The 18,348-nt window shown below is 36.6% G+C and overlaps 1 protein-coding gene across 32 annotated transcripts in view; it reads left to right on the top strand.

The window, feature by feature from the left end:
* Sorbs2 (sorbin and SH3 domain containing 2) overlaps positions 1 to 18,348 on the top strand; it is a 381,956-nt gene that overhangs the window by 311,970 nt on the left and 51,638 nt on the right. For 21 of the 32 annotated variants that reach the window (XM_045142050.1, XM_045142046.1, XM_045142042.1 and 18 more), the window contains 5 exons: positions 1,662 to 1,834; positions 6,948 to 7,014; positions 7,702 to 7,746; positions 9,756 to 9,930; positions 13,686 to 13,800. In XM_045142050.1, coding sequence (XP_044997985.1) covers positions 1,662 to 1,834; positions 6,948 to 7,014; positions 7,702 to 7,746; positions 9,756 to 9,930; positions 13,686 to 13,800 — 575 coding nt within the window. Of the gene's footprint in view, positions 1 to 1,661; positions 1,835 to 2,463; positions 2,600 to 6,947; positions 7,015 to 7,701; positions 7,747 to 9,755; positions 9,931 to 13,685; positions 13,801 to 18,348 lie in introns of those variants that run through there. The other 11 variants (XM_045142051.1, XM_045142060.1, XM_045142062.1 and 8 more) reach the window with 7 other exon arrangements.

Raw genomic sequence — 18,348 nt, forward strand, 5'->3', positions numbered from 1 at the left:
CTGTATGACATAGAAAGAAATTTCCTGCATAAACATTGCACAAATTCCAACTGGCCTGTATAGTGATAGGAGAATTTATAAGAATTTACAAGTCTATTCTGCCCTAGGTGAACTCTTCATATTAGGTTAAGACAAAAGATTACAAAGACAATAGTTCACAAGCCATATAAGAGAATAATAAGACAAAAGCTAGCTTTCATTACATAAGATGTGAACTTGTGGAATCTTTTCAACTGTATGTGAAGATACACTTGAAACTGGCTCTTCATCTAGGAATTTGCACACACTGGGTATTCAAAAATTATTTGTTGCTGATAAGAATCCTGACATCATCATTTTCTAGTCAAATCCTTTTTAGAATTAAATACAAAGTCAATCAGGGTGAAATATGACAGTGTTTCTTCACTTAGAATAGCTTATAAAATACAAAGTTGTTATAACTAATTGCACACAAAACATTTTCATTCTGGTCTTAATACATTAACTTGCTTTTTTGTTGTCCACTGGAGTGAGAACAGTCATGATTACAGTAATGACAATTATAAATATTATAATGGATCATATAAAGATCTTATCTCTAAATACCCTTATAAAAAGACAGAAAGTTCTTTAAATGTTTACTTGTGATGTTTTCCACAAAAATGTACTTGTATATAACTATTATGCTGTATATGATAAAAATATAAATAACAAATATATCATATATATATATATATACATATATATATATATATGTAAACTCCCACCACATATATGTAAATAAAATCAACAAATCCTATCCTGCAATATAAAGACTTTTCAACTTTCACATAAAAGAATGTTCTGGGTGAAAGATCCATAAACAGTATAAACAAACTATAAATTATGGTCATCAAATTTTTTAATTAATTTCTGAAAAGAAGAAGTTTTATCACTACAGTACTAGATGAATGGTAAAAAATATTGACTTTCAAAACTACTTTTAAACTCAGAACAAGCAGAATATATACTGTGCATATATAATCGCTGTTACTCCTGAAAGTATACTAGAAATTAGCAGAAATAACATAAAGACAGAAACTTGATAAGCTCAGCTAATGCCAAATTTTTGGTATCTTAAATAAAACCAAAGATATTAAACAAAATCCTATGAGTAGTAGTTATTAGATAGCATATATTTATCCATCATTAAGCCTGCACAGATAAGTAAATGTTTGAATGTGAAAATTTTTAACTAACTGTTGTTATAAAATCACTGGCTATGGCTCAATGATCTTTTGTCTAAAAATACATGTAATTACTTTTAACTAATGGTAGTCAGCATTATCACACGAATCAGATTAATGTAAATAACTGATACTGTCTCAGCTTCTGCCCCTATCAACAAGGTTGATTTTTGTAACCCCATAACTTCCCCTCCAAGGTGATGTGTCAAGTGCTCTCTAAACAGAGACTCCCATAAAGTCACTCAACAAAAGCTAGTCCACCCTTTCTCTTCATAAGGTCTGTGCATAACATACACCTGCTACTCACTAAGTGTCTCAGGTACAGGGTAGATGAGGCCAAAGGCATGGTGATGGAAATAGGAGATCTATGGTACAATTGACATCAATGCGCAAAAGACATCATAAATTTGAGTCTATACATCCATAGAGGTCCATGTTGCTATATTTTCTGCACAGATTCTGCAGAGACATATTCCCAGCATGCACAGTCTCTGGATGGTACCACAGGCAGCTCCATCCCACTGTACAGATCTTCAGAGGAGGAGAAGAGAGTGACAGTCATCAAGGCTCCACATTACCCAGGGATTGGGCCTGTGGATGAATCTGGAATCCCCACAGCCATTAGAACGGTAAGCACGCCAGAGTGTGTGTCTGCCTGGGTCGCATGAGTCTGCACACTGACTCCACAAAGGATGGATTGTGTGTGGCTTCATGCATTCCTGGGCTCTTATATAATGAAGTTTTCCCTGAGAGCCATCTGAGCTTTCATGAATATCCTGCTGTGTAGCCGAGAAAGAGAACATTTGAATGAGGAAAATTACACAATCTGTTTTTCCATTTGAATTTTAAAATCATGAAAATTGTGATTTCATTCAATGATAGCACTGTTTTTTTTTTTGTTTTTTTTTTGTTTTTTGGTTTTTTTTTGAAGGAGAGGTGCAGCCTAGAGAGAAAAGAGTAGCGGATGAGGGGACAGTGAGTTTTTGGCAGCCCTAAATTCCCACATGCAAAGGAGTAATTTATTTCTTGAAATGGATATGTGTTAATAGCCAGAGACTGGCAGCTGTGAATGAGACTTGAGATGTGAGATGATTGGAGTGAAGGGAGTTAATATCATAGGAAGAAAAACTGGAGAAAAGTAGCATTCCAGTGCTGGCCTTAGCTGGTACTGCTGAGAGCTCTCCCGGCATGATAAGTGAAAGTGTACAGACTTTTTTTAGTGTTTAAACTCTGCCAAGTATTTCTCAGTGTGTCAGGGCAGCCCCTTCTGGTAGAGCTCAGGACAGCAAAGTCTGAGCAGGCAGCTGTGTGCTGACCACGGCCACTGGGAGCGGAGATTTGTGTTGGAGAAGGAAGACTGGGAAGCCAGAATGAGAGCCACCACATCCTTGCAGGTGAAGCTGGGGGGACATAAAGGGTTGGGGTGTTACCAAGAGAGGCTTCCTTGGAATGCAAGCATGGGGAGCTCAGGACAGCAAGGGACAGAGGAAAGGAATGAGAAAAATAACAGGACAGAAACAATGGTAAGATCTGAAACATTCAAAGGGAAATAAATGCTAAGAATGGGTATTTCCTTGTTTTTGAGTTTGCATTTATATGTATTACATTTCATATACAGTGGTAAGAGTTAAAATGTGACTATTGTAAGCTTCCGTTATTACTTTTGAAGCCTAAAAGCTAATCGGTATAGCAGGTGCTGGGGATTTAGGCTTTTGTGAGAATGTTGAATGTTACTAGTTATAAAGCCCTAAGTCAGTGTTAGGCCTGATTGCCATACTTAAGTGACAGAAAAAGCTTAGGGACTGTGGCTGATGTATCTGCTGTATAATGGCCACATGTTTCTGGCAATGGTGTTTTGACAGTTATTTTCCTCTTGGTACTTCTGATTCAAAATGGGTAAGTTTGATTTTTTTCAATAAGAATGGGATACTGAGTCATGCAAGTATGTTGTCATGGATTTTGCCTATTGACCCTTGATGCACAGCATATAAAACAAGAGATCTTTGCTGTCTGTGAAGTTATAGATCCAATCCGAAACTATTTTTTATCTGAAACCTCTAGGAATATTTTTAAGTTAATAATTAACATAAAAATTAATATCTTAATGTGACCCATCCTTTTTATCCATAAGACACATTTGTTACTGATAAATGGTTGATGGTTTTTAAAGAGAAAAACTGAAATGTTAGAGGTGATTAATGAAAAACAAATAATACTAAACTTTTTATCTTACTGCCAATTCAAATACATGCTAAGTTCTGCATGAACAACCATGTACTCTAAACATTAATGTCAATTTTTCTTGCATAAACCACATATACTAAACATTAATGCTAATTTCTCTTATGTAAAATAGAAAATAGTTTAGAAGCAACCCCAGAAGTTCCTTATAAGGAAGCCTGCTTTTTATGTACAACAGTGTTCTTACTTAGGCCTTTAAGATTTTGCAAAGGTGGTACAAACATGGGAGGATTCTTCTCATGTTCATGCTTATATTTTTAGGCTCATGGAGTATATTCCCAAGTATAGCTATGTTTATAAATGGTCAATCTCTGAGTCACACAGGATAAGAATCTCCAAGGTTGTTTTCCTTCTCATTTGTGAGGAAAGTAATGATTACTAGACTCAAATTGACTAAATTTGCTGCTCGGTGTGCCAGGGAAATCAGCACCTCCTCAGTGTGCCATGTCAGTATCCTCCCATAGAACTAACACAGGCCATGGCAACAGAACACTGTAATGTAGTCCAGAAAACAATGAATGAATATCTACTACTTTTGAACTCTTTTTATGGAGGGAGGAAGCTTTACAGATGGTCCCCTCTCCTATGATCTGGGATATCTAAGTTAGCCTTTTACTGCCATTCTTAAAAACAGCAACAAAAATCCCTAGGGTTCTGAGCCCTGAGACTGTGAATTAAGCCAGAATTCTTAAATGACATACAATGTTCCATTCTTCTAATTCAAATATAACACTTTTTAGACCATTTTTAAAACTAGCAAGGGCTAAAAATAGAATTAGATTACTGTATACTGATAAGTAGAAAATGTCTGTTTTCTTTATGGAAATCTCTGCATATTAAGTCAATGTAGAGTTCTGATGTCTCCTAAACTGTCAAGATATGAATATTGAAATCTATTCAGTGAGAGTCATAGGCAACAACTGCATAGTGAAGTCCTAGTAGTTGTGGTCCATGTAAAATGATTTTGAAGAACACATCCAAAAGTAAATATCCTCAAGTGTGAGTAGGCTTCCACTTTCAGAATCTCAATATTAAGCATGATGAGCTCCATAATGGCATTGACAAAAAGAACTTGAAGTGCTCACAGTACTTCTTTCAGAAAGCAAAATTAGTTTACCTATCCCTGTCTGCCAGCTTCAGAGTCTCCTTTGCCAGCTGACTGGGCATTTCCTAGAACCTCTGTGCTCACCATATAAAGCTAGCTGATGGCATGACTGAGCTCTTGCTAGATATAGGCCCTCCAGCAAGTGCAGACAACCACCAAGCCTGCCCATGATGTACTGTTGTCCATATATAGTGATATAACTCACCTGTCAGGCCTCCTTAACTCATTGGTTATATCCAGGTATGGCTAGAAACTGTTTGACACACAGTGACAACTCACTTTGTTGTCCTTGTTGCTCTAATACTGTAAAAGAAAGGAAGCTTCTTTTTAGGGAAATAAATGTTCCTTAAAGATATATTTTGTTTGAGCCATCAAATGATAGACATCTGTTTCTTTGCCAGGTTCCCTCCCTCCAGCCTCCACCACTGGACTATGTATCTAGTCACCAATTTTGTCAGACTTCTATTATAGAAAGAGCCAGCAATGCAGATATGACACAACAAAGTCACATAGCTTTTAATGTTTTCTACTTTTTAATGTAATCTATTTTTTTGTGACCTTCAGGATCATCTATTCTGTTCTCAGAGGTCAAAATAAATTTAAGTATAGACTAACACCCTCAATTTACAGGGGAAAAATGCAATGGCCACATATAGAAAGAAAATTAAGAATACAAAATCTATATCAATCTACATATGTCTCACAAGTATAAAAAATTTTGTAGCAGTTCTGACCAATGTTTCAAATCAAGAGACTGTATTGGAAAAATGGATATGCTTATGTGACTGTACACAGAATAGTAGAGTTTCTTGTCTAACAAGCTTTAAAAGAGTTAGGATGATTATTTTTTTGGAGCAAAATGTTTCATTACAATTAAAAGTGGAATATCAATTTTCACACATAAATTGTAAGGTAGAGTTAAATACAATGAGGTAGGTTCACTCAGTATTTCATCCTGTAGATAGTTGAATTTTCCTACTGTTTTTATCTGTCAAGCATTCACTATATTAAAAATCTTTTAGTGCACACATTGTCTTATTCAATTTCTATTGCAATGCTATGTTTAGATATCATTATTTCATAGTAGAAAAGAAAGCTCAGCATCAAAACTTACATAACTTTCTCAAATTCATATTTCTACAAAGTAGTAAATAGTAACTAAAGGCACCCAAACTTGAATTTTTGAACATTAATTTCATCTTTTCACTATAGCCTACAGTTTTATCCTGTCCAATGCCTGGCCCTGACACACATAAGAAATTTCTACTCTCACAGAACTTATTTATTTGTAAGGCAAAAGTTGTATACACTCCATTATCTGGCTAAGGAAATAGTAAAACAATGTCTACATATTTAAATTTGCTCAAGGACTGTATTGCCTGCTACATTCATTATTTTAGCCACTCAGAGTAGCAAAAATTCATTTTATTTTAATTGAAGTTGATTGGAATATTACTTGAGTGAAAATATTCCTTAGGTAATTTAAAACATATCTTGACAAAACACACAGTGAATTTTGTTTTTGTTGTTGTTATTTTGGGGGTTTTTTTGTTTTGTTTTGGGGGGAGGATTGGTTTTTTTTGAGGCACGGTCTCTAGCTCTAGCACAGGCTGACCTGGAATTTACTATGTCTTCTCAGGCTGGCCTTGAACTCACAGCAATCCTCCTACCTATGCCTCCCAAGTGCTGGGATTAAAGGCGTACACCACCACACCCAGCTCACACAGTTAGTTTTTAAGAGCAATGATAAACTTGTCTAGTGGCACATGCTTCTAATCCTAACAACTGAAAAGCTGAGACGTGAGGATCATGAGTTCTAGACTAGCTTGGACTACCAGGGGAGATTCTATCACACACACACACACACACACACACACACGCAGGATCACCAAAAGGTGTTAAGCAAATTAATAACTTTCATTAGTGAATTTTATATAAATATACCAATAGGGTCAATATCCATTATCTAGTGCTGGACACAGCTAATTTGAACTATAACATGTAATGTTCCAATTCAGTCTAAACTCAAAAGTGGAGTAATATGTTTATAAACTGCACACATAATTCAATAAATTGTATCACCAAATAGAAATCTGCTGTTAATAAGGTCAATATAGGGCCTGGGACACTGGCTGAGTAGATAGAGTGTTTGATGTACAAGAATGAGGACCTGAGCTTGGATCCCCAGCACTCACTTAAAAGCTGGGCAAAAGAGTGTGTGACGTTGATTCCTGGCCTCGACATGTGCACCTACACACATGTGCCCAGACATGCATCCATGTACATATCCACACTACACACATACTCAATCACAAACTATCAAATATAAGCAATGTTTATTGCTGAGCAATGTTGACTTGAAAGCAGTTTTGTAACTCTTGGATATTATTTTACAGACAGTTGACCGACCAAAGGATTGGTACAAGACAATGTTTAAGCAAATTCACATGGTACACAAGCCGGGTATGTATTGTTCTATTTTCCTACTAGGTCTTTTGGGGTTGGAGAGTACATACTCACCTTTTACACAGATTTTGTTAACACAAAAATGTCAAGACACCAGGAAACTTTATATCCCCTCCCCCTTCCTTTCAGCATTCCTCCTATTCCTCTGTTATCACCTCTATACCACAGATCTATGCTTCTGCTAAAACTCCAAGCTGCCAAGAAGCTTTCTAATAGGTGTGTTTGGGGGCTGCCAAACGTCCTGGCCTTATTCCTCTTTCCTGCTTGTCCCCATCTACACCTATTGTCACCTACTTGAACAGACCCACTGTTCCTCCTGTCCACTCTTGTCTGCTCTTACCACAAAAGTGAGTGCAGAAAGGTCTGCCTGAGCCTGCAGCCAGTTTGTAAGAGATATAACTTTAAAGCCCTTAATAATGAAAATCCTGACCCAGAAGTGACAGCTGTCTGGGGAATTGAGGACAAGGGGACAAGCTTTTAATACTGGACAAGGGCAGCAAAGTAAGTTACAGGCAAGCAGATCAGCCTGCAGAGGCCCAGAAGAAAGCAGAATGTGGAAGTACAAAGTGGTATTATGCACGAGGAAAAATGCTAGCATGTTTCTGTGATTTCTCTGAAGTTCTGTCATCTTGCTGTGACAGGTGAAGGAATTTGTTATTATTCTATTTATGTTTCATTTTCTAGATGATGATACAGACATGTATAATACTCCTTACACGTACAACACAGGTAGGATGGCTTTCCTTGCTTGCAATGACACTTCACCATGTTGGGAAGAGCTCCAGTCCTTTATCTAACCACTGTCAGTCCTATAAGAAAAAGGATGCTTGATTTCTTTTCTTGGAGCATGCATAACAAAAGAAGATCCTTTCTCATGGAAATACTAATAATCATTCCCACTGTTAGTTTGTTCCCAACTTTAGGAATGTTTAACCAAAATGTGAAGGACAGTGTGAAAAAACATACTGTGACCTGGATTACAAAATAAAATAAAGATCTTTTCTCAGCAGAGTGATTAGGATTGGGTAAGACCTTTCAGATACAGTTACCCCACACAAGTCAAGCAAAGTGTTTATGACCTTGTCCCAGTTTTTGCTCTAAAATGTAACCATTTGTTGAAAGCGTAAATAGAAATCGTCCCTTTGGCTCAGCTGCTTTTCTGACTCAGATTTGCTGGTGTGTTTGTACTGGCTTGTGGAAGGTGGTCTTCAAAATGGTGTGAGGGATCTCTACAAAATATTCCCCTTCATCCATTTATCCTAAATGTTGCTTCAGTGAGGTTCAGCCTGCCAAGCCATAGGCCAAGACTATGTAAAGTCCCCCTGAATCAACGTGCCCTCATTTACAGTCCTCTGTCACCCTGTTAGGAAGCTCTAAAAGACTCTCCTCTCTCTCTGTGACCTAATGATCAGCAATCAGACCCTTTAATTGTAAGGAATTGTCCAGAGACAAATAGAGTGGAAAATAATTATGACAAGTCTAGTACTAAGATCTCTGGCATTAGGTTCTATGATCCCCAACTTATATCAGGAAATCAACTAAAATACTTCCATCCACTTTTAATCCTGCTCCTGGGTACATCAAACTCACCTACTTTATTTGCCTCAAAAGTTTAAACTTGAATGTGGAACTGACACTGAAACAGTTAAGACCAGATGTTGGGTAGGGTCATTTGTATGTTTATTTTTCTTCCTATATGTGGCCATTGCATTTTTCTCCTGGAAATCAAAGATTTTAGGCTACACTTAAGTTTATTTTGAAAGTACAATAGATGATCCTGAAATCCCATAATGGAGGCTGTAAGAATTTTTATAAATGTTTAATATTTACTATTTTTAAATACGTAATGCTCCTTCAATGGTGTTTCATTTAATTTAGCATTGATAACTTTAAACAGCAATTAATAAATTAAAAGCCATCAATATTACCCTGCATGTTTTATCATTCAATCAGCAGTCAAACCAACTGTAACACATCTGTATTTTCTACTAACCTCCTACTTTATGTCTTTTATCCCCACCCATGCCATTTCTGCCACCACCTTCTGTCCACTCAAACTAACCCTACATGGTCAGCTCTAGGCCCCCCAGATCTATAATAAATTCCTTGTCCAATTCACCATTTCCTAACATCTTTTAATACTTAACACATATTTCCCTCTGGGTTTTTATTAACTATTATCAATTATTTTCAATCACAGTCCTATTCTTATCTCCTTTCCTTTAGTGCTTATCACTTTATTGAAGGGATATATTCCCTTGTGCCTCATATGTATATGATTTTATATATACAGTATGTTCAATATTTGTCAGACTACTTAACATTTCAATTGTCATGTATATCTGTGTTTCTAAGTATTAGCAGATATTTGGAACAAACTCTAGTTATTTTTGAATCTTCCTCTGAAGTCTTACTGATCATGTTAGTTAGCCATGATCAAGGAAAAAGTTCTCTGAGTACCTGTATGTTTGTTTTTACTAAGCCGTCTGAATTAACATTAATTCTGTAATAATTGGTGATTAACTGTAATTAGTACTTACTTTTAGGATAAATTAATAATTACACAGCAATGTTTAGTAAATTAATATTGAAAATTAATAAGCAATATGCCTCTTATCTATATATTATGAATATGTAAACTTGGTAATAGTTTTTCAAGATCATTGGAACTTTTTCAGGGTATTGTTTTTTAAAAGGTTATTTACTTGTTTTGTTTGTTTTTGTTGTTTTGATGGTAGGTCTGTACAACCCACCTTACAGTGCCCAGTCACATCCTGCTGCAAAGACCCAGACCTACAGACCTCTGTCCAAAAGCCACTCAGACAATGGTACTGATGGCTTTAAAGGTGCATCCTCCCCAGTGCCTCCCCCACATGTTCCACCGCGACCACAAGATCGGTCTTTCACAGAAAAGTAAGATCTCTCCCCCCAAAGCAGACTATCTTATAACAAATGCTAAGCCACATTGGCATTCCATAGCTGAAGTAGAGCTTGTCTTACGGACAGAATATATGCATAGACATATTAATGCACACATGTACCATACTAGACCCCTCTATTCACATATTGATGAATGCTGTCAGAAAAATCTTGAATTATGTGAATGTAGTGCCCCTACTACTTATCTATATATGTTTGTTCAGTAAGCACATTTAAGAAACAAATAGGCTACACATGTACTTCAATAGTACAGTACTTTCCTGAGCTTTGTAAACAATAATAACAAAATATTCCCAGACAAATATCATTACCTCCTCCCTCACACACACCAGATCCTAGATTCCCAGAAATGAAGAAATAGACCAAGAGAGACAAACACTAAGCATGGTAGGACACACCTATAATACCATCCCATAGAAGACTGAGGAAAGAATTCAAGACAGCCTGAGCTATACAATGAGGTCCGAGCCATGTTGGGCTACATGGTGACATCCTATCTCAAAATAAATTAATAAATTAAATAACTAGAAATGATTGGCATGGATTCCCTTTTGATATGCATATTAGAGACTAAGCAATTAATTTTCAATTTCTTCATATTTAAAATCTCAGGCTTGTTGAAATATCTTTCTGAAACTTGGTGAAGCTATTCATAAATCATAAATAAGGAATTAATTATCTAGTGTCTGTGACTCATTTGCACAAGCATTTTTTAAAAATATTTTTATTTATTTATTTATTTATTTATTTATTTGAGAGAGAGGGGAAAAGTCAGGAAGAGAGATAGAAAGAATGGGCATGCTAGGGCATCCATCCTCTGCAAATGAACTCCAGACATGTGCGCCACCTTGTGCATTGGGCTTAAATGGGTCCTGGGGAATCGAATCTGAGTCCTTTGGCTTTTCAGACAAGCACCGTAATAGCTAGGCCATTTCTCCAGTCCTCTTCCAGTATTTTAAGCTGATTATAATTTTTATTTCTTCACTGAAATAGCTTTAAACACCATCACTTACACTCGTAAGTTATAAACACATTTCTATTATTTTTAGTAAAATTGTGTCCAATATTTCTAGGTAATCTTTATTGTGAGTTCTCTATGAACCTTGCACTAGGTTGAACACTTCTCTTGTACTATATCATTTAATTCTGTCTGAGAACAACCCAGTAAAATCTGTTCTACTTAAAAGAGAAGGAAGTGGATTTAGGATATTTCAGTAATTTTCTCAGCTCATGTAGATAGTGTATCCTAGTCAGGACTCAGGCTCAGCTCTGCCAAGATACAAAGTTTGCTTTGTCTCTACTGGCAACTAATAAATAAGGATAAAAAAGTTGTTCTTTATTATTGCTGATTTTTTTTTAAACTTATTAGTTTTCTTTTCAGCAAATACAGGCAGTTTGGCACCATTGTTTAGGCTCATCCATGATCTACCTCCTCCCAATGGACCCTCCTTGTTGATGTAAATGGGTCGTACATTGTGGAGTTAGCCCATAGTTATTGGTAGGATAAATGTCTCTGCATATCATGACCCAACATGTGACTCTGACATTCTTCCCGCCCCCTCTTCCGCAAAATTTCCCTGAGCCATGTTGGGTTCATTTTTGGTCTGCTTCAGTGCTGAGGTGGGGGCCTCTGAAGCTCTGGCTCTCTGATTTGGTAGGAGTTGATTTTTCTTTGTGTTGGTCTCCTTCCCCTTTGTTCTGGTATCCGGTTCATCAGGAAAACATCACCCTTGCTTGTTTCGCCAATTGTCCTTAGTTTCAGTCGGACCCCTCCTGAGGTATGTTGGGGCAGCCCTCTCCTTAGGATCTGCATCTATCTGAAAAAGATTTTTAAGTATCATCTATAATACATATCCAAGGAAAAATATAAGAATTGTACCATTAGGAATAATTAATGATTATGTAAACTACAGGAAACTGGGTCTGGGTAGATAGCACAATGGTTAAAGGCACTTGCCTGGAAAGCCTGGTGGTTCAGATTCAACTCCCCAGTACCCACATAAAGCCAGATGCACAAAATGACCTATATGTCTAGAGTTTGTTTGCAGTGCAAGACGTCTTGACCTGTCCATATATATTCTCTCCATCCTTCCTTCTCTTCTTCCTTTTCTGTCTCTCCACTCACAAATAAAAAATGTTTTAAAAATATATAGGATGCCAAAATATCAACATAAATCATATGTAAAGGAATTTTCACTTAAATACTACTTTCCTCATGATGAGTTATATGTTTAGGAAGTATGATATCTTAAAATTGAGAAATAATTATACATGAGAAATTATCTTTACTATCAGAACTGAGCCAAAATTAACTCAGATCTAAATGAAGTATTTGCTGTATATGTTAGTAAAATTAAATCTATCATAAAGAAATAAAATGGCCCCTTTAAAAATTCAATATGAGGAATGAGGAGAAATTTCAGCCAACAAGTGTTCACCTTGCATACATTAAGACCTGAGTTTAATCCCCAGAAAATGCAAAAATGCCTGGCATGCTAGCATGCACTTGTAATCCCAGCACTAGGGAGGTAGAGACAGAAGGATCCATGGGCTTGTTGGTGAGCCAGCCTAGCCTGTTGGCAAGCTTCAACCTAATGATAGACTCTGTCTCAAAAAGTAGTGGATGGTGTTCTTGAGGAACAACACCTGAGGTTATCCTCTGGTGTCCATATGCACATACTTGCATGTACCCCTGCACACATATGTACCCACATCCATATGAACATGCACACACATACTTTTCATTTGTATTGTTACATAATACTCAGATATTTCTGTAAGGGAAAGTGACACAACTTTACAACCAAAGTGGAAAAGACCTAAAGGGAGTCTGCTGAACAATGAGCAGTTTACCAGGACTTGACTCTCCCTCTCCAGAGCACTTACGTTTCCAACATTCAGTGCAACCGAAGTTTCGCCACTCTAAAATCAAAACCTTCTTCCAATAAACAACAAACACAAAAAAAAGTAAAATGATAACAACAAGACTAGTCAGTACTCCTTCCACCTCTGAAACATGTTTTCCTCACTACCCAGGAAAGCTTGCCTTTCTAAAGCCCTTTCTTCAAAGTACACTTGCTAAGCCCATGTTTGATGTACTTGAAAACGTATTGGCTCAGAAAAAATGAGCAGATTCCACTCAGTCCATGCTGAACATGCTGTTTCAAGGCAAATGCCAAAGGAAACTTCCATGCCACTGGGCCTCTCCCTGTACACATGCCAACCCAAGCGACGCTACCACATTTCTGTCAGAGACACTCTAGCATTGCTTGCAAGCAACAAGACCAAATGTGTGTGTACGTTAGTCTGTCACTTTGAATCAAGGAATCCAGGTTGCTTGGTGGTGGGCTATACTGGCATCACTTGAGGGAGCATACTATCACTTATTTTGGATTCAACACAGCTGCCATTAAGGGCCCAAGGGTTCAGCAACAAGTCACTGTCTATATATCTTCAACATCCTCCTGTGAGTTTCTCAGCTAGCAAAATATAGACATGCACCCTCAAAAAAAAAAACAAAACAGGAAAATATGTTAAATACAAGAGCATTCCTGAAGCCATTTATGTAAAGTAAAATGCATATTGTATTTTCATAAATTAATTTTTTACCCTGATTTTTAAAATCTCTACTAAAATTAACCTTGAAGATTTATAGTGAGTTGTATGTAGCTCACAAGCACTTCAGCATAAAGGATGATTTTAAACTGTGATTTGTTGTTTATTTGTAGGCATGACTGGGATCCTCCAGATAGAAAAGTGGACACCAGAAGGTTTCGATCGGAGCCAAGGAGCATTTTTGAATACGAACCTGGGAAGTCATCAATCTTGCAGCATGAAAGACCAGTAAGCACTTGTCTTTAATCAGAAAGCACACTGGCTAGACCTTAGGGTTCCCAGATAAACCTGAATGTCATAATGTTTAATAATTTTACCACAAAGGAAGTTTGTTTATTTGACACTATGGAGAAACTGTGTTTATTTTGAACCATGGCTTGCAGATCTTGTCTCAAAATTAAAAAGGGAACTTTAATACCATATATGTATGTATATATGCAGTATCCATATAAGTAGCTGTGCTTAATCATGGGCCTCAGTTTAACTTTATAAAAAGAATGAAATCATTGCTATCCTTTATTACCAATGAGAATAATCACCATTTAATCTCTCTGATATGCACAGACCCTGGCAGATGCATCCCTTGACTTCCTTGTTGGTTTCTTACTATTCTTTTAACTTAAAAGAAAAATTCCCAAATGTGCTTTTTGTAAAAAGTTCTTTAAGTGATTTTTAAAATCCTTCTCAGATTACCAAACCTCAAGCTTCCTGATTGTGATTTTAACAGATCAAGATTGTATTTCACTTTGCAGTACTTGTGTTTATAATATGCAACAAAGATATGTAAATGTAAGAGAAACCACTGGCCTCTTCTAAGACTAAGGAACAGGGTCTTCCTGGGCCCTTTTCACTTTTGATCTTCTCACTCCACCTTCTTGCTTCATTACTTCCCTCCAATATCTGTGGCCTCCAGGTCTCCTTAAGGATCTGCCACTCCTCTTACTTCAAACTGCCATCCAGATAAATACTGTGTAGGGCAACAGCAACTTTCTTTTGTTCTTGCTTTAAAAGAATTTCAGGACCACTGAGCAGGAAATAAGAGTCTTCTTTGATAACCCTGTAAGTCTCCCAGGAATTACAGCATTACACAGACTGCAGGCTGGCTCTGAAATTTAAATGAAACACTTCATCTCTCCACACCCAACATGACTATCTTTGATTTAGCTTTTGAAATCCTGCATTTGTGGCTATGTTCTTGAGAAGCATGTTCAAAACCCTTCCAATCACATAATTCAAACATGATATTTATCTAAGCCTTCTTTACCTTTCCTCAAGTCATTTTTCTTAGAGTAACAAGACCCCCAACAGAAAAACTGAGCATCAAGGAATATGACTGATTTGCAGGCTGATGAAAACTTACAACCCATTTACTATATGATCTGACTGAATGTAAAGAAAACTTGAGATTTCTAGGATAAAAGCTGAGTGAATTACAATGTTACCAGTGCATAAAACTGAAAATAGCAAAATAATGAAGCTTATACTTAAATGTAAATAACAACACTTTAGTGGTCAGTCTAATAACTTAGGAGACTCTAGGAATGATGATAGTATCAAGAACAAGGAGCCTCAAAAAGACTGGGAAGATAGCTGGGCATGGTGGCGCACGCCTTTAATCCCAGCACTCGGGTGTCAGAGGTAGGAGGATCACTGTGAGTTCGAGGCCACCTTGAGACTCCATAGTGAATTCCAGGTCAGCCTGGGCTAGAGTGAGACACTACCTCGAAAAAAAAAAAAAAGACTGGGAATATAACTCAGTGGAAAAAGTGCTTGCTTCTCAAGCATGAGAACATGAGTTCAGATACCCAGAACCTAGATAAATGTCTGGCATGGTGTTATGCACTTGTAATGCCAGGGCTCAGTATGTAGAGACAATGGATCCTCAAAACTTACTGATTAGATAGACTAGCCAAATCAATGAGTTCTGGGTTCAATGACCCTATCTAAAAATAAAGTGGAAAGTAATAAAGGGAGACACTTGCATCAAGCTCTGTCCTCTACAAGCACATGCGCACACATGCATGCACACACATATGCATGCACACACATACACATGCACACCACTATTCCTTTGAGTTCATAGGGAGCTCAAAGGGAAGTATGAAATTCATAAGTGTGCACATATTTCTGTTGTCTGACCATCCACATAATTGTCACTGACTCAGTAGCTTCGAATTTGCTATGTAAGACATTTGATTTCTGTACAACCAGAGGAGTTTAATCCATAAACCACAGCAAAGAGAAAACCCTGCCACTTTTCTTTTTCTTTTCTTTTCTTTTCTTTTCTTTTCTTTTCTTTTCTTTTCTTTGTTTGTTTGTTTGTTTGTTTGTTTGAGACGGAGTCTTTCTGTGTAACTTAGGTTAGGCTCAAACTCACCATCTTCTTGCTCTTGCTTTCCAAGTACCTGAATTACAGGTGAGTGCTACCACATTACGACATACAGCCACTTAAGCTTTCATGAACATAAGAACTACTCATTACACTGCAAAGTTGTGGATGACTACCACTTCCTATTTGGGGTGTTTAATGCTAATATATATTTGTATTAATTTTAGGTAGTTGTCTATAGTGACTATAAATTGAATTTTTAATAGGTAAAATCATAATGAGGAATAAGGCACAGTGCAGAATGATGCTCCCTTTTCCATATCCTATCATAAAACTATATCTCCATAAATCATAACTTAGTTTTCCACTATTATATGCTTTCTTCCAATGAAGTATGTAATAATATAAAATAACACAATAGTAAAGTTTAATGACTTCTGTGTTTAGTGAACTGCTGCCCTCTACTGTTCATAGTCCTTCAGCGAGTTTCTTTCCTATAAAACAAGTTTCTATTTCCCCTGCACAATAATAATAATAATAATAATAATAATAATAATAATAAAATACTGTACTTGAAGGCAAGATGATAAAATAAAAAATGTATAATAATCAGTAACTATGTAGCATGAGAGACTATGGGGTTTGAAAGACTCAGGGTTAGTTTCCTGTGGAAGAACTAATACACCTTTCTAAACAGAACAGAAATTACTGACAAATTCCATCTAATGTTATCTTCAAAAATACCTCCAGAAAAATCATACCATGAAATAATTATATGCTGCATCTACAATGCTCTAAATAATTGGAGAAAAATAATATTTTCATAATTATATAATCTTAATGTTTTCTAACTATTTGATCCTTTTTTGATTTTGTCAAAGTAGGGTCTCACTGTAGCCCAGACTGCCCTGGAATTTACTATGTAATCTCAGGCTGGCCCTGAACTCACAGCGATCCTCCTACCTCAACTTCCCAAGTGATGAAATTAAAGGCACTACCATGTCCATCTGGATCCAATTTTTAAATGCAATAGCAAAATTATTACAAATTCAATTTTTTAATTCATCAGAAATTATTTACTAAAACATTTTCTTACTGCCAATTTCACTTCTAATACCGAAATGGAAACCAAAAAGTGTTTACATAAATAAGGGTAAATATCTTGGGATTTTTGTAATATTTTCCTATACCTAATAGAACTTCTGATTTTTATTAATTGCAAAATAACATTGTGACAAAAACAATAATGTTGGAAAGAAAGAAAAGATAGTTTCTATATTAGAGAAACACCGTGGCCTTGTATGTACATGATATACCATCGTAACTACTATACAAGCGGGTGGCTGTGTTGTTTTTATCACATTCGGACAACCATAGACATTTTCCAAGGTTACTACACAGCCTTTATAGCCATGATTGGTGCATATAATTCCTAAGTTAGGCCTTGCACAGTTTTGTTCTGATGCCTCAAACTTTTCTATCATTGTGTCTTACTATTACTAGTTTTTATTAATAAATATTAAAACAAAAATACACCACTGAAAACATTTTGGTTATAACCTATCATTCAACATAGACCATGTGTCATTGACAAAACTACAATAAATTTAACAAAACAATGAAACACTAGAATAAGCTCATATCAAAATAGTGGCGCTTGCCAGGCGTGATGGCACATGCCTTTAAACCCAGCACTTGAGAGGCCAAGGTTGGATTTGAGACTGCATAGTGAATTCCAGGTCAGCCTGGGCTAGAGTGAGATCCAACCTCGAAAAACAAAACAAAACAACAACAAATAGTGGCGTTTGTTAGAGTTTAGAATATTTTAAAGCTCCCAACATTATAAGGTAAGTGACAGATTCCTTTCAGAACTGAATTGTAGCTACTTAGTGAACTTTTTGTGATAGTTATCAAAGAAGTAACGATGCACACGAATAGTACTGTAAGTACCCGGTTTTATATGAAATCAACGGGGTGAACCAATCTAGTTGGTATGGATTACCTAAAACAGTAAGGATACCACAGTCAAGTAAATACTGTTTTCTACTACTGAAGAAATTGCTTGTATTTTCTAGAAGTGTTTATGTTAGCACCTCTGGTTTTCCTATCTTAATACAACAATCAGAAACCAATAAGGAATGCAAGTCAATTATAAAACAAAAAATTCGGGGTTTTCTCTAAATTAGAGTTTAAAGGGAGCCAAGGTTGAATCTGTACCCCAAGTTTTCCCTGACCCTGTCCCTGTCCCCAGCCCTCTATGCGCAGTACCTACCGCGCAGACTCTTCCTATCTCCACCCACACCCCTTCCTCTGGTTCGAAATAGGTCAGGAAAAGGGAATCTTGAGGGTGTTTCACGAAATGCGATCTTTCTTCTCTTTGGGGGAAATTGGTGACCTTCAGACCTTTGTAGTAGTGTAGACCATCCCTAAGGAAGCTGGTCCTCGCC

This window comes from Jaculus jaculus, chromosome 1 (assembly GCF_020740685.1).
Source record: "Jaculus jaculus isolate mJacJac1 chromosome 1, mJacJac1.mat.Y.cur, whole genome shotgun sequence".
NCBI lineage: Eukaryota > Metazoa > Chordata > Mammalia > Rodentia > Dipodidae > Jaculus > Jaculus jaculus.